The following is a 17,797-nucleotide window of genomic DNA, read 5'->3' on the forward strand; positions in this document are numbered from 1 at the left end:
AATCTGAAATGGCATAGAAATACATGGTAGTGGATGAAGCCCCTGAATTTCTGGGCCTACTCTCTAGGAAGAAACACGAGCCAAGGATCCAGCAACTGAAGGTAAGAATCTGAAAGTATCTGTGCAGAATTGTTCTTCCTCACAACTGAAATCCAGCTAAAAAAATTATTAAAAACCTTTGAAATGTAAAAGTCTTAAAATTAAAAATAATCAATAGAGCCCAGATGGGAATAAAGCAAGAATTAGAAAACTGTAAGATGGAACTGAAGTATTCATTCAAAATGCAGCCTCCCCCCACCAAAAAAGACAAAAGAATACAAGCATGAAAAAGACTTGTTCAGAGGCATAAATATTAGAGAAAACCCCTAAGTAGGCAATAAGAGTTTCAGCTGAGAAGAAGCATGGTGGGAAAACAATATTTGAAGAGTGCATAGCTGATCATTTTTCAAATTTGAGGAGAGACATGACTGGATGGATGGACAATACAGAAAAAAGAAAAAATACAGAATACAGAAAAAAGAAAAAATCCAAAGAGGATCTCAAAAAAAAAAAAAAAAAAAGAGAGAGAGAGAGAGATTATTTACAAAGGAGAAAAAGCACCAAAAATAAGTCAGAAGACATCAATATAATGTGGTCAAATGGGTTGCTAGTAAACAACCTAGAATTGTACGCCTGACCAGTCTCCTTATAGAATGAGCTCAATAGAAAAATATTCTCAGACATATAAAGTATATCCTTCTCAGTGACCCTCATTGAAAGAACTGTTATTGTTAAAGAATATCATCTTAAAATGCAGGTTGGCAAATAAAAATATAGGACACACAGTTAAATCTGAATTTCAGATAAACAAGAACTTTTTAATATATATGTCCCAACCGAATTATTTATTGTTTATCTGAGATTCAAATTTAACTGAGTGTCCTGTATTCTAGCCGGCAAACCTACCAAAACAAAAACAACAAACCCAGAAAGTAAGCACAGAATCCAAGAAGCAATGCTAAATGCAAAACCTGACAAAATAGTTTCAATTCATTTAACTATTAACTGTATGGAAAAAAAACCTTCTCAATTTCTATTAACTATACCTTTGCAAATAACTGTAAAATGATGACTCTTCTTCTGAGTGAACCAAGCACTATGCCACAGGCCACATTCTTTTCTCCAGCCAAGCAGGTTTTCTTAAAACCTGTCCTTTTTAGATTTCTCAAAGCAACCAAAGGCCATCTTCTTCTAGATGCTACCACCACCACAATTTTTTGTAATGATTAAGAGATCTAAAATAGAAGCTATAGTCTAGCCAAGCTCTTCATAACCCCCAAATCCCATGTATGGCTCACTGATGTGCAGTGAGTTGGGAGTTTCATTTAATAACAGCTGTGCCCCTGAAAAAAAAAAAAAATGTCCACTATCCTTTCTATGTTCCAAACAAAATTTGGTTTCGAATGCACTTTGGGGCACCATCTTAAAGGAGTTCTATGGTGAAAGTTTGGTATGGGTATGATGATGCCCTAATGTATCTGTTTTGTAAATTTATTTTATTAAAGCAGAAAAACTAGTGTCATAAAATGACGCCAAAAGAAAGTTATGTGGACAGCTCTTTCATATTTGCTTTTTAACGGGCTCCTCTGGAGTCAGCTAAAATTTAGCTAGTTGGGAGAGTGAACAAAGCAAATTGTGTCCTGCTGATTCCAACTGATTTAATTACACTAAGTCCAAGGTCAAGAAGGATGTCTTATTCATCATTTATCCTCAGTCCATAGCTCAGGAGAGCCCTGCCAATTAATGTTTGTGGATCATTGAATATTTTTTTAATGCTTTCAAGATTATCTATGAAAAAGGAAAATATATATACACTGGATTATGAAAGTGTAGATGTCTCTATCCCATATATTTTGGGATTGCCCTCAGCACCGCAGGACATGCTAAAAAAATGTACAAAGTAATACTAGGTTGATTTTATACCTTATAAGCTCATGAAATGGTTGATTTCAGTGTATCAAAGAGGGTATTTGCTTTTAATAAAAGATTTCACTAAATAGATTGGTCCCCAGGTAATTTCAGAACCCAATGCATTTTTAAAACTTGGATTTATGCCTAATTTTTAAGAGCTCATTTATCTCATGACAAAGTTACGGGCAAGTGAGAGTACTCAATGCCAGAAAGAACTGAGCTCTAGAGTCAAGTAGTATGAGAGCAGACATCCCTATTATCATATTCATGAGGTATCACTCCATTTAATTCTAGCTCTCCATCAAACTTTCGCACAATAACCAAATGATGAATGCAGCTCTAGATCCACCAGGAAATATGCTTGTATTGTTTGTTATGATAAATGAAGCAAATTATAACAATTCCATAATGTTAAGGGTAGTGAGGGCAGGTTTTAGAGCTCCGTGTGTGTATATGTAATAAATCATTCCTTTGAAAAGATAATTGCAAGACCACTAGAGAGGAGGAAAAACCCAACTTTGAGGGCAATTACTTGAAAGCTCCTCGAATTAACTTGTGCACAGTTGGCTCTTTGTTACTGAGCCCACATTACTAAACGTTGTTTCAGGACATTAGTTCGCTTAGGTGAAGGAACTAATGTAATTCTAGTTATTAATCACTTTAATTTTAAATGTGCTTTGTAAACCGAGAAGACATTAAACTCTAAGAACAATGCGGAACGCACAAGTAATTAGTGGTTAAAGGGCTCTTTTTGAAAAACTCTAGGATAACAAAATCAAAGGCTTCAAGGCTCTAGGAAAAAGGAGTGTATGTATGTAATGTGAGAAAGTTCTATTTAATTTTGCTGACCAATAGTGTCACAAAGGGAGTGAAATTAAGCCCTTCTCTCAAAGGTAATTTTAATAGATTATGATGAATGAAATCATATTATTTTATGAGTCAATCTTCTCTGTAGTGTAATTTAGCAGTGCCTTTTTGAGGCACCATGAAATAGAATTTTCTGTGATACTTCACTCCAGAATCCATGCCAAAAAGTATAGAGCTGTTTTGCAAATATCCTCCTGAGACAAATGTAAGCCAGGATTTGGTGTTAACTGACCATCAGTGCAAAGAATGAGGTGCAACCATTAGATATGTTTACTATGAACAAAATTTGCAAAAGGTCACTCCATACCAGCCATACCAGAAGAGGAAAATATGAAAATAACAACAACAAACATCTAGCAATTATTTAAAGGATTCTTCATTCTATTTTGCTAAGTGAGATAGCAAGTCCAATAGTTGACATTTTTGCTTTCACTTCCACCATGGTATTTTTAAAAATACTGGCAGAACCTTAAGCCAGCTAGAAGAAGGAATATATTAGATAACCATCTTTTCTTATTACACAAAACCAGATTAATATTAATTGCTTTGACTTCTATTGGCCTATCTTCTGTTCTAATGAGCTAGTATCTACATTAGTAATACTTCACAGATGTATATAAAATCAGTAAAGGAGGCCATGTAGCACACAGAAACAGAGGTGGTTTGGGAGGTTAAGCCTGGATGGGCCTCTTATTATCTGTGTGATCTTGGTAAAGTTACTTTCTGTGTCGCAGTTTTAACTCGGATTAATAATGTCCAAATCCCACCCACCCCCAATCCCAACCACAGAAACATGTTCATTCCTCATCATTTGATGTTAGGACATGATGACATTCTGGAGAGTCACACAGGCTTACAATGGGGAAAGATAAATAAGGCTCTTCCTCTGTCAATAGTCTAAGGAGCAAGCAGATACACAGGGCACACCTCAGAAACCTTCCTACCTAGGGGTTAGAATATGGGGGAAAGACCAAGATGTCATTTCTTTCTTCTCATCCACAACCTCTATCCCAGGCAACAGAGCAATGATAATATCAGACAACTGGAACATGCCTACAAAGTCACTCAACTTCACGTACTGCACAGGACAGAAACTCCCCATGGCATCCCTGCCTAGCTGTTACCATTGGATCGCCTCGGTGCACAGGAAACTCAGTACTTCCAAAGGCATTTCAGTACAATGTTGGGGAACGCTATTCCACACACAAAGTTTGGTTGTAGTTGTAAATATGCTTCCTTCTAACCCCAACCTATTGATAGGTTTTTGAAGCAATTCATCAAAGACTTGTTTTGTAAGACAGTTTATCAAACATTTAAAAGCGTGTTGTTAAAAACATTCTATTTCTCTTTAGTCTGCACTTCTCCAGGGCTAAACGCTCAGGTTTCCAGGCCCTTTCCAAGCTTTGTTGACCTTATCAGCCTAGAGACAATGAACACCCAAACCTCAAATCCAGTCTGACTGGCAGAGGACGAGATTATTCCTTCCAACACCCTGCTCATTCTGCTTCTACCAGTACATTCTAAAAATGGGCTAGGGCTTGTCATACAGATTGTTATCCAACCCTGTGAAGCAATCACTTCATTTACTCTGTAGAATACACATTCATTCATTTGATATATTTATTCTTCCATCCATTTAACTCACTCTTCCATCCATTTAATAGGACCTTTTAAGGATGTCTTAAATTCTACTGATTCCTACATAATACTGATTAACCCATTACTCCCATGTAACATGAACATGTACAGAGGTTTCTCAAAAAGTGTCTTAAGTGTCCACTCCTTGAGCTCCTTGAGAAAGTTAAACCTAACTTTCCCAATACTCTTTCACATGAGGGCTTATCATATTTTAAGACAAAACTTTTTTAAACACATGGTACACCTAAGTGCATTTCAGAAGGAAATTCTTTATTTGCTAAAGCTCTATACATCATAAAAGTTAGATAGATACAATATGGAACAACTTGAGAAAATTCTCAGGGAATTAAGACAGTCCAGTGAAATGAGCCCTTTTAATAGGAATTGATCGATATTTTCTAACATTACCTTAATCTACTCTGTCCTATAAACACGTACTGGTCAAATATACAGAGCCCCAGACAAGTTGGAACACATGTGCTGTGTTCTTGACATGGATTTTGGTTCACTAAGACTCTTTCAATGTACACATATTTCCAAATTAATAATAACACCTTTATCCTGTAGATGTAAAAGGAAATTAGGAGCATTCATTGGACATTCCACAAAGTTAAGTGACACAAAATTTGATATCATATAAGGGTAGTAAACTAAACCACTAGTAAATGTGAGTTCTAACCTCTGCTCCAGTTAGCCTAAGAAAAGTCACTTAGCCAGGCTGGGTTTGAATGACCTCATTATTAAGGTACAAACACTGGGCTAAATGATCTCTGAAGATCCCCCTGCTTGTTCGACTGCTACGTGGTTCAAAATAAACTGAGCAAAAGTACTCATGACATTTCATATTTAGTTACACAGCTTGAACTATCGCCTAAGAAATGTTTATTTACCCTGATATTTAATACTCTAATACTTCAAGGTGGCTAGCAATATTCTGATGAGAGGAAAAAAAGGGACTTCACTACCCACTCATGTGTCAGCAAGGAAGCAATACTGCTCGGTACACATGTGTACTCATCTGCACACATGCATCCATCCATGCAAACATAGGTAGTGACTTACAAATTAAAATAAGGGGAAAAAAAGTTCCGTGAAGTTTAACTGTTACTAATTCTGGTAACCAGACACTAGAACTCTTTCTTTCTTTCTTAAACTGAGTGTGCAGGCAGTTGGTCACTGCTGTGACCTTCGCACACCGGGCTAATGAGCAAAACGTGGTCAAACAACTCACATTCCTAAAAAGCCCAAACAATGAAGTCTACACCAAAGAATAGTTAACCTTACCTTGACAAAAGGTGTTGTTAACCCGTTTGTAACCTTGTAGACATTCCATCATTTGGTTATATCCATGATAAGCTGTAAGGAAGAAATAATTCTGTTACATGCTTAAATTTATACAGTCCCAAACTACCATATGTGATAACCTAAACCAATGAAGTCATCAGTGGTCTAACTTATTTATTTCTAAGATACCCAACTCAATATGTGGCAGTTTTTTTTCCACATTATCCCTGTTTTTTCAGTATGCTTCCTATTCTGCAATAGATGCAGTCCCACATAGTTGTCATCTAGATTATGTTAATCCAAAGAATCGTAAGACTATTTTATATTTTCTTCCATTTAATGATTATTTTTATCACAAAGGATCCATTCCTCCCCAATGATGTGCTACAGGCATTTGAATTTTCTTATAAGTAAGGTGAACATACATCCTGGCCTACCTGGGACAGCCCTGGGTTAAGCCAGTTGTTCTAGCAAAGTTCATTAATAACAGCACTCCATTTCACTCTCAGAAGTGTCCCAGTTTTGACAATAAACTATGTGCTAACTTAAATACTGGTTCACACATGCTAATAAAGAGAGACTCTTATTGCTATGAACCCAAGAAGAATGGGAGATGACAAGAGGAAGTCAGGAGATGAGAAGGACTACCAGGATCATTGGTATTGTTCATCACCCAGAATTTTCATCAACAATACAATGTTGTCACTACCAAATTATCAACAAAACCCTATTCACTACCAAATTATCAACAAAACCCTATTCACTGATTCTGACACTCTTAAGTGAGACCCAAGAGATTTCTTGGCATAATGGATACAGCATAAGTTCAGGCACCAAGCAGACCTAAGTTCAAATCATGGCTCTGCCTATCAATAGCTCTGTGACTTTGGGACACAAGCTTTCTGGGTTTCGAACGAGGATTCCATACAATGGGAGTATTCACATCTCCTGAGCAGGTCAGGACTGTTGTGGATTTTAGATATAATTTATGCAAAATGCCTACCGCAGTGCCTCACAAAACCACTCATGAGATGACAGATGTCATTATTTCCTGCCATAAGGTATTCTTTCATTAAGAAGATCATGAGCAATAGAAAATGGGCAATAATCAAAACAGGATGGATGGTTAGACCACTACAAAGACTTAAACAAGGAGTAAAGAGGGAAAATTCAAAATAAAAAAGGAAATTTTCTTTTGGAAAATAAAATTATTTTGCCCCTAACACATGCTCTTTATTCTCACCACTAATGGAACAGGATGAATATGTACTAGTGGTATTTCTCTCTCCTCCTTCACTTCCTTTCTTTGCCATATGTCCCATCTCTTCAGATCCTTCTGAATTAGAAGTGGTTAGAGTGAGGAGTCCTGGAATAGTGACTTTTAAGGAGGGAGCAACTGGCATGTGGAGAGTTTCATTCAAGCTCCATTTAAGCTCCTTGGCCACATAACTAGTCTTCCATAGAATGAAGACCCTGTGGAGCAGGGTGCTTGCAGAGATTTGGGGATCTCTCTCTGTGAACCACTCAAAGGCAAAAGAAATGCTATCTTGTTTAAAAAGGAGAAAAAATGAGTGGGAAATGTCAGAGAGGGAGACAGAACATGAGAGACTCCTAACTCTGGGAAACAAACTAGGGGTAGTGGAAGGGAAGGTGGGTGGGGGTTGGGGGTGACTGACGGGCACTGAGGGGGGCACTTGATGGGATGAGCACTTGATGGGTGTTATTCTATATGTTGGCAAATTGAACACCAATAAAAAATAAATTTATAAAATTTATAAATTTATATATTATATAAATTTATATATATTTATATAAATTATATATATTTATATATAAATTTATATATAATATATATATAAATTATATAAAATTTATAAATTTATAAAAGAAAAAAAAAGTGGGAAAAAAAAAAGTTTCAACAGGGCAGCCTGGGTGGCTCAGTGGTTTAGTGCCACCTTCAGTCCAGGGTGTGATCCTGGAGACCCGGGATCGAGTCCTACATCAGACTACCTGTATGGAGCCTGCTTCTTCCTCTACCTGTGTCTCTATCTCTCTCTCTGTCCCTCATGAATAAATAATTTTTAAAAAAATACATAAATAAAAAATAAAAAGTTTCAACAGTCATCTACCTCAAAGCAAAGAGCCAGACCAGCTGATCTCTTCAGATCCTCCTCAGCTTAGGATTCCATGTTCATTTTCTTCTACAAACTTTTAAAGGACAAGTGACTTGTTCAAGCTAAGAACATTTTTATTAGATTACAGAGTATTTAACGAAATCATTTGCAGATTTAAAATTAAGTTTTCACAGTAAAAACTGATCAACAGTGAAAAGTCTTTCTGTATGTGGCTAAACAAAAACTTCAAACATTAAATAAAAGTCATTTGAAACTGCAGTTTGAACTCCTTTAAGTGAAAAAAAAAATTTTTTAAAGGCATGGAACACAAAACCATAGCACATAAAGCCAAGGAAAGTCTGCTCTCTTCCAAAATGAATATGATTTAGAGAGTAGTACCAACCAAGGAAAGGAAAGTTTCTAAATGACACAGGAAGAATGTGACCCTGCGTGTGTTTCTTGGGAGTGAGTCACTTAGGACAGCACAAACAAAGTAAATGTCAAGATGTTAATAGTTTATTTCAGTCATAATCCACATTGCCCTTCCTGAAATGAAATCAATCTCTTCAATTTTATACATTGCATGAGACAACATGAATTTATTTTCATCAGCACTTGGTCAGAAGTGATAGAAGCTTTATACTTTAACTTCCTCCTTAAATTATTACTAGCACTAAAATAGAGAATTAACAAAAAAAAACATTTAAAGCAGTGGATTTATTTATGCTCACACAATTCGAAATAAAAACAAGAGAAGGTCAGGAGTAGAGATGACGCATTAAAAAACAATCAGGAGAATCTAAGATTCTCTGTATCCCTAACTTCTGTCCCTTTCTTGCTATTCTGAGATTGAGACGATGGAGCAAAGGGAAGCGGTTCAGCAAAAGAGAGAGAAAAAGAGGGATAAGAAAAAGGCATGAAGATAATGGAGAAGATGGAACAAGTATTAGAGAACATGAACTTGGCCCCAGAATAAAGTTGGAAGAATTGGACTTCTCCTTCTTCAGGCCTTAGACCTAGAGGCGGGAAATCTATCGCTCACTCTACAATATTCCTACAGACAAACTTACATAGTATATGAGGGATAGGCTGAGAAAAGAAAAAGAAAGAAAGAAAGAAGGAAGGAAGGAAGGAAGGAAGGAAGGAAGGAAGGAAGGAAGGAAGGAAGGAAGGAAGGAAGGAAGGAAGGAAGGAAGGAAGGAAGGAAAAAGAAAGAAAGAAAGAAAGAAAGAAAGAAAGAAAGAAAGAAAGAAAGAAAGAAAGAAAGAAAGAAAGAAAAGAAGAAAGAAAAGAAAAGAAAAGAAAAGAAAAGAAAAGAAAAGAAAAGAAAAGAAAAGAAAAGAAGCCAATGCTTTTCAACATTTTAGATACAGACTCTTGTTTCATGATCCATAAGACTCAATAGCAAATTACCAAGCTGAGAGTCAAACTCGAGTCTACTTAGCTCCAAATCCCTTGCTCTTTAAATCATACCAAATCTCCCTTAGATCTCGCTTTGGTCAGGCTGCCAGAATAGTTTTAGGCACACAAATCTCTCAGTGAGGAGGGACAAGCATACTCAACCCACTTACTGGAAATCCACACTACCAGTCATTATTGAATCACCATAAAAAGTCCACAGGGGACATCCTCAGTAATGAAGGTCTTCATTTACGTGACTCTCTCTCTAAATGAAGAATTCACTAGTTACTGGAAACTTCAGTGGGTGTTTTCACAAATTAGACCTCTAAAAAAAATAGAAGCAGTACCAACAAAATAAATGAAATTTGGGGCATCAAAAGATTTAGAGAACAAGGAAGTTTGAGAGACAAGGAGGTCCAAATGAGAGGCAATAAGAAATTATTAATAACAAGTCACTATGATGACTGAGCAAGAGTACAGAAGACAGAGCTATGGAGCACTGATCCCAAGATGGCAGTTCTAGGCTGAACAGTGGCGTGAAAGGCAATTAAAAATATCAAATCGATAAGTGCATAAGAATAATAATTAAAAATTATCCAACTGAAGCAAATGAGAAATTCCTTGTAACACCAAGTGTAAAAACCTCCTACAAAAATCTTCAGTTATACAAAGCAAAGAAAGATGATTGAGGGAAATATCACTTGCTTTCTTGGGAAAAATGTGATGAATGAATGTAAAAAAAAAAAAAAATCAAGTTACCCCTGTCTTTCTAAAAAATCTCTATTAGGAATCAGCCAGAGTTAATGCTGCATTCAAAAACTAAAAATAGTAACTATAATTGGGGAAAAAGGGAACAGAGAGACCTAAATCTGGATTTATTCAAATCAATAGGTTCTAAAACCCAGAATTTATAGACCAAACAAAACATGTGGGTATCAATACAGATTCATGTCACTGAGAACTGTGATGGTATCACAAAAGTGGTGCCTGGGGTGCCCGGGTGGCTCAGTCAGTTGAGCCTCCGACTCTTGTTGATGTTTTTTTTTTTTAAAGATCTATTTATTTACTCATGAGAGACAGAGAGAGAGGCAGAGACATAGGGGAAGAAGCAGGCTCCCTGCGGGGAGCCCGATGCAGGGACTCTAGCCCCGGACCCCCAGGAACATGACCTGAGCCAGACAGACACTCAACCGCTGAGCTACCCAGGCGTCCCCCAACTCTTGGTTTTAGCTCAGGTCATGAGCTCAGGTCATGAGATCAGCCCCACGCTAAATGGGGTGGGGGGGGTCTGCTTCTCTGCCTCTTCCTCTGTCCCTCCCCCAACACAAGCGCATTGTGCTTGTGCACGCTCTCTAAGAAATAAATAAATCTTTAAAAAAAAAATAAAAGTGGTAACTAAGAAGGGAAAAGTACTGTGTCCTAGTAACTGTATCTTTATCTTTTACAGATTAGCAACCAATCATTTCTCCATTTTTGCCTTTTTTTAGTGACATCTGAAAATTGACAGTATAACTTCTGTTGTGGCTATTAATAAAAATGTCATTTAAGCAACTGAAACTAAGAAATAACAGCTTCGCTGACATTTTATCGGTTTTTGAAACATTTACAATTTTTAAAGACCTCTTATTTTCTCTTCACCTGAGGGGGATAAAAACCACTCTAGTTTGGCTTACTGCCTTCTTAAAAGACTTTTTAAAATTAAGTAATCTAGCTGGAGAAGGCAACTGAAAACCGCTTATTCAAACACGGAATCAACAGGAAAGCTTTCTTACACCTGCAGCAATGTTTCTGGAAATCCACATTACACCAATATATTCTAGAATTCAGTAAGATTTCTTTCAAAGTCTAATGCTGTCTCACCCCCCAAACAGTAATCGTAAGGAAACAGATATGCTACATTAAGATTCAAAGGAATGATGAAACGTCACTTACACGGCTTCTTGGGGCATTTCTGGCATTTGTTAAAGCCCCAGGAGGTACCCACAGTTCCACAGCAGTCCTCCTGCTTTGAAAGGCCAGGGAGCGCCTTGCCACACTGCAGTGATGAGATGGGAAATATGAAGGTTAATTGAGTGCAAGATGCCCAGCTCTAGAGCACTGCTGTGCTTCCCAGTCACATTATAAAACAGTTCCCTTGTTATCGACACAATTAGAGGGGGGGAAAAAACCCTCAAACTTTGAAATGAAACATCAGAATAAAATCAATACAACACTAATGAACAAGCATATTTCTAAGAGCTTCCTGGCATTTTGAGAGTCTTAAGAAAATCTGTCACTGCTCAGAGCACTTCATAAAACGTATGTTTCCAATGCCCGCCTTCCTTTTATTTTTTTTTTCCTTAAGAACCGCAACTCAAAAGTTCAACATAAACTTTTAAAATTTAGTTTAACTGTCTGTTGGAATCTCTGCTGTGGATCATCAGAGAACAGAGCTGTAAGGGTGTAGGGCATGTGTGTAAACCTTGAGAATGTGGCACAGGTCCCATCTGCAAGAGGCTTTTGGTTTTCCTACAACACCAAGGCCTTGGCAGGAACAGGGCAGCATAGGACGGTACAAGAAATGATCACGGACTGTGCCAGATCAGCTCTGGCAGAGATGAAAGCTCCACACAACCGAGTGGCCTGACCCAGGGAGGTCAGCCAAGTTAGGAAGGTGCTGGCAGGTTTAAGCGAGGCTCGCAGGCAGAAGAGCAGAGCTGACAGTTGTCAAATATAAAGACCCATCTCATCTCCCCTGGTAAAATCACAGGAGGTCTGATGAGGCTGAGAGGAAGGGGCCTTAAATCAGACTAACCCAGTGGGGTCAGGCAAACAGATTCTTCTCTGTGTACCCATCCCGAGGCCACTTGTGCAAAAAAGGCCACATGGCTTTCCACTGACACTCAGCAGACTAAGCCCAGACCCCACATCCGAGGGGTCACTCTGCCTTCCTCTGCCTCAACCTCTAAAAAGTTCTCCAAACAGCTGCCAGTGTCATCCACAGTCTGAAGACTGCAAACTCCGTGGGATGATACACAAGATCCTCGCTACCCTGCCGTAGAGCGTATCATTTTTTTTCTAGCCCCTCCACCTGTATACATCTAGCCTTTGGGCACTCTAAAAAGCTGTTTATTTTCTAAACAAATGTCTTTCCAAGAGGTGTCTCCTTTGGTATACCCTATGCCCTTCCTTTTCCCTTTGTCTAGAGACACTTTACCCCAGGAATCCCAGCTCTGAAGAAGTGTCACTATGAAGCCTCCTATCTCCTCAGCATCAGTGAGCTCCTTTCTCTTTACCCCACAGCACACTCCACATAGCTCCACCGCCTCTGCTGTGCTAATTAAATGCAGATGTATCTTATGTATCTTTATATCCCAAGACACAGTGCACATGCTCAATGAATTCTGAATGGAAGAAGGAGCAAAGAATATAAGCAACTAAGAAATGACCCAGGTACAGTCCATCCAGGCAAGCAGTGGCTCTGTGAAAACCAGGAAAAGGTAGCAAGTGCTATCCAGGCTAGTAAGTGCAACGTGGTGACAGATGACAGAGAGTCTGGACAGGTGGTGACCCTTAGAAGGGCAGCAGACACCAATCACCTGGTGGGCCTCTCCATTCGGATGGAGGCTCTAAGTAACCACATGTTCAAATTGTAAAATAAAACCAGGGAAGACCCGCACAGTTCATGAAGGTTTAGTGCCATCATAGTTTTGAGGTCCTTAGGTGTTTGTGGTTTTTAATGGTTTCGACAGGATGTTGTTGTGTGCTCTAAAAACCAGTCAATGATGAGGTTTGCTGGGGATGCGGAGGGCAGAAAGGCAGGAAGGAAAGTGAACACGCCAACAAATGAGAACCTGACAGAAGCAAAGCATACAGTGGCTGGAGGCAGGTGGTTCCCAAATTCCTTCAGCACAGTCACAGAAGTCTGAAACAGGAAGCTCATGAGGAAGGAAGAGGCAACTGACTACAGGCATCAGACTGGGAGCCAGTGATGATGTGGAGAACATGGAGGTCTGTCTCCACCATCGGTTCTGCTGCCAGTGTGCCTCATGTTTCCAGGTTTATCAAGCAGGTTGATGTGAGACACCAGTATACCTCAGACGTACATCATTCGTGTACCAGATTCTTCAGGTTCTTCTCTTAATCAAGCAAAACTTTCAACACTTGCTGATTTTATATGCTCAAAATTTTAGTAGCAGTTAAAATCCAATTTTCACCTCAGATTCCTAGAATGTTTTATTTGGTAGGGTAAAAATAAATCATTTCTCTCTACCAGGCCTCAGAAAAGGTACAAGGTTTTCATTACAGGATTCAGGCTGCTTTATCCCATGGCTTTGTTTTTGCAGGTCCACAGCCAAGAGCAGCACAAACCATCCAAATCGATTAAATAAATGACGGTGTAGGTGGTACCACCAAACTGTGTGTTCTTCTCAAACTTGGGCCTGCACAAGATAATAATAGGCTGCAAAGGATGAAGTCAGGCTTATAACAAGGCACAGTCTCACACATGCCCCCTGAGGTAGTTAATTATGAAGAGGCTTCAGTGTGAGCCAGAAAAGGCCTGAGAGATCTGTGGCCATAGGCAGGGCTCTCACACAAGAGACTACCCACCACTATGAGGTCTTACTTGGACGTAGGACATATCCAGAAGAAAAGGCGGAAGAGGATCTTCTCTCCTCCACACTAAAGGTCACACTGGAGAGATTCAAGAAGAATAGGAGGAGTTGGCATTCAGATTGCCCTTCTCTCAGAGTAGTGGATTTCACTTCTTCGTGGGACATCATCACAAGGCCCCATGACTGGCTCTAACTGCATTTTTATGCCCAGATTGGGGTGACTTTTTACAAGTTAAAAACACAAATGGAATTTCTCCTATGTGATTCATTCACCGCATTTTCAGAGAAAGCCTGTCTCTCGCTTCAAGAAATATCTTATGTATAAGTGATTCAGAAGAAATGTGCTAAAAAATTTACAACCAATATTTAGCTATTTCAAGCCAGAAAGAAAAATCTATCCCATCAAATGAGCATTGTGCTGTAGCTCCTCAAAAAGCTCACCCAACCTTAGGCTGCACACCAGGGACGCTGTCATTCCACACATCTGTGCTCTAGGGTTTGCAGATGCACAACCCACCTAGAGCAGAAAGCAGAACAGGGTTGACTCTGGCAACCAGGTCCTGTGAGCGTCAAGTGAAGAAAGGAGAGGGGGCAGTGTGTGTGACCAAGATGACAGAGTTCAGACACGTGAAACAAGCTTGTGGCCTGCAGCCAGCTGCGTGAGAACATATTAGCAGGACTAAAGGTCATAAGTCACAAGAAGACAGGATTTATGTCATCCAGCAGGCAACCTTTTCCACAGCGAATGCTCCTCAATGATGGAAGGTGCGGACTTCTTCACTGGGAGTGGACGCTGGAGGACCACCTGTCAGGAATGTCCAGGGCATGAAGCAGATTGACTTCTAGGTTCCCTGCCAGGTCTGAGGTTCTGTGTTCAATACCTCCTGCCAGGTCACATTACTCGGTGTAGGAAAGGTGGATTACCAGAGGTTCCATCGCTCTCGTGTCTGCATTCAGGACTGTGCATGTCTAGATGCATCCTAACCACCTTCTCTAAAGTCTTCCTTCCTTCCTCACACCAGCCTCTCCAGGGCTGCTCACCCCAGGCTGAGCTTCCCCCTACGGGACTTACGTAAACTAGACAGGAGAAAAACAAACAGAGCTAGTCCCAGCCCCAATTCACCAATGCCCTGGCCATGCATGATTCTTGGAAGACTGAGCACAAAAAAATAATTCAGTGACCTTTCTTCCCTTCCCATGTTGGCACCATGCCTCAGAAGGTAAAGCTATTCAAGGGTTATCACAATTGCTCCATGAAGAGCTGTGTTTTAACTTCTACAATGCAAAATTATCGCGCGTGCACAATGGTGTAAAAACCTTTCGTTTTTAAAGCAGCTGTCAAGAATAAACAGATTGTAGGATAACATACTTTTCTAAATCTTGACTTAGTTGGGAACACTTCACACTTCAACCTCAGTTTTGAGGTACTACCTACCAGGGAGCATTCCTGATCCTCAAAGGTAAGGTGTGATTGCATTTGTTTTTAGATCTCCCTATAAATGTATGAGTAGGAATGACAGTTCAAAACTTACCATTTGGCAACCAAGGCCTGTCATTTTTGTCAATTAAAAACTCACCACTGGAGATGTTTCAGAGATGAGCAGTAATTTGAGGAAGCTGTAATAAATATTGGAGCATGGTTTCATAAGATTTAATTTTCATACCTTAAAATTACTAGTACTTACAGTATCCTCATTTTAAGAGTGTTTGCTGTATTGTGCCAGGTGCTGGGGAAGGAAGATCTAGTTGTGGGTAAAAGAAGAGGGTGCTGGATTGCAATTAGTAAACCTGGATCTAAATTCCCACTCTTTCTCATGAGCAATGAGATATTCACCACACTGTCCAGCCTCTCCCAGCTAAGAATGGGACAATGGGACAATAATCCCAACGGTAAAGAACTGTAGTGAGATTAAATGAAGCATATCCAGGAAGGGCTGCCCTATCCCTTCAGCACCTGTGCAAGGACTAAAAAGAAGTGACCCGTAAGCTGTATTCAGCATCAGAACACAGCATTCAGGAAACAGAGCATGGGCTGGATCCCTGTCTGCCCTCTCAGCTGGTGTCCCATGTGAGTACAACCTATAAAATGTTCAAGTGCTGGCCATCTGTTAGCCTCCTAGCATCCTTTTCTGAAAACAGCTCAAATATTTCACTAGTAAAAGGGCTGCTCGATAGTGACAGCCACCATGTCAAGGACATACTACTTAGTTTTCCTACTAAAGACATTTAAAAACAATAATACCAAAATACTCTTACAAATCACCTTTATCACCCATACAGAACTCATTTTACTCTGTGATCAGGAACCATTCAGCAATGAGGCATAAAATACTGAGTTTAAATAAAGAAGGTTTTCTCAAAGAGAGTAAGGCACTGGAGCCAAAGAAACAAATACGACTGAAAATGGAAAAGTAGCACAGATTTTTTTAAATGCACTAAAGTAAAACATGAAAGAACAGAGAAGGCTGACTCACTGCAACTCTTGCAAGAGTGTGCAGGACTGTGTTTAGGCAAGAGCTGAAACAAGGCAGTGACTCAACTGCTGGACTGGAGAGAAAGATTCCAAAGAGATGGAGCAGCTCGAGCTAAGCCCAAGGCTGACCACCAACTGGGAGAGGACCCAGGGGCAGGTGGGTGGGAGGGGAAGGGCAGAGGAAGGCAGGCCAAAGACAGAGGAACAGAGAGAGTGGGTGGGAGAAAGGCAGAGAATGAGCTAGAACTAAGCCATAGAGAATTTTCCAAATTTGGGATTCAGTTTGTTTAAGTACCAAAATTAATCAGGAGATAGTTCCTTTTCCCAAATCAAGAAGTTTGGGATTGCTTCCAGTGAAGTATCTGGCATCTTTGAAGTAATGGCAAACACAGAAATATTGATAAAAAGGAGGAGGGGAAAATTTTTTCATATGACTATAGTTTTGTACATCTGATACTTCCCCTCAAGAGTAAAAAAGAATTATCAGCACAGAGTATATCATTCATGGGGGGGAGGGAGGGCAGGGCGGTGGTCAACAGAGGGGAAGAAATGACATTGAAGGTCAACATGAACAGTTATGAGAGAACAAAAAAAACACCCAAAATCGGATAATTATTAAATTGGCGATACTTTTCCTCAAAGAAAAAAGCACAAGGGAAGTTTTACATTCAGCCCAAAATGAGCTTTTTTCCCCCAACAAATGCTTTCCCCAATAAGAGATGTCCTATCACAAAGCAAACCCCCAGACACCTCTGTGTGCATTAGAATTGGTGCTCTCTGAAGGTGAAATAGACCTTTCCACACCTTCACAGTCCCTGTGGACCAAAGGAGAAGTAGTGTAAAGATTACCCATAACAGAGTAAATGCTAAGAGCTTAGCTTTTGAGGTTGGACCAAGATGGGTCCAATTTCTCACTTCACCAACTACCACATATATTACCACCATGGGCAAAACCCTCAACCTCTCACTGCCTATATCCTCCTCTGCAAAACATAACTAAAAATGCCCATTTTCACAGAGCTCTCAAGAGACCAAGATAATACATATGAGATAGTCAGATGGCCACCATGCAGTAGGCTCACAACCAATGTTAGATCCCTTTCCCCAGGCTCCTCGCCTAGAAACCAGGGTTTATTTAACAAAGAACTAAGTAACCTAACAGTTACTCAGTATACAATGTCCCAGATTCAATTTATCAAGAAAGGAGATGCAAAAAATAATATAGAAATATGAAAATAAAAAGATTATGATTATGATTTTGCTACAAATGTTTAGGTTTTCACAAAAGTGTTCTGGCTAGTGAAAAAATGTTTGGAGAATAAATGCTGTGGAATATTTATAATTGTATGGACTTCATTTTAATTCTCCTCAAGAAACACAACATGATGTCATTGAATTTCAGTAATTCAACCAGTTAATGTCAATGTTCAAGCAGTAAGTTTCACTTTGGGGACATCCAGATCCTTCTGGTCACG

General features: G+C 39.4%; 1 protein-coding gene across 15 annotated transcripts in view; it reads right to left on the bottom strand.

The window, feature by feature from the left end:
- Positions 1–17,797, bottom strand: part of LTBP1 (latent transforming growth factor beta binding protein 1) — a 392,301-nt gene that overhangs the window by 152,934 nt on the left and 221,570 nt on the right. For all 15 annotated transcript variants that reach the window (XM_072770568.1, XM_072770565.1, XM_072770566.1 and 12 more), the window contains 2 exons: positions 11,187–11,289; positions 5,740–5,811 (listed from right to left, as the gene is read on the bottom strand). In XM_072770568.1, coding sequence (XP_072626669.1) covers positions 5,740–5,811; positions 11,187–11,289 — 175 coding nt within the window. The remainder of the gene's footprint in view (positions 1–5,739; positions 5,812–11,186; positions 11,290–17,797) is intronic.

This window comes from Canis lupus, chromosome 12 (assembly GCF_048164855.1).
Source record: "Canis lupus baileyi chromosome 12, mCanLup2.hap1, whole genome shotgun sequence".
In the NCBI taxonomy this organism is placed as follows: domain Eukaryota; kingdom Metazoa; phylum Chordata; class Mammalia; order Carnivora; family Canidae; genus Canis; species Canis lupus.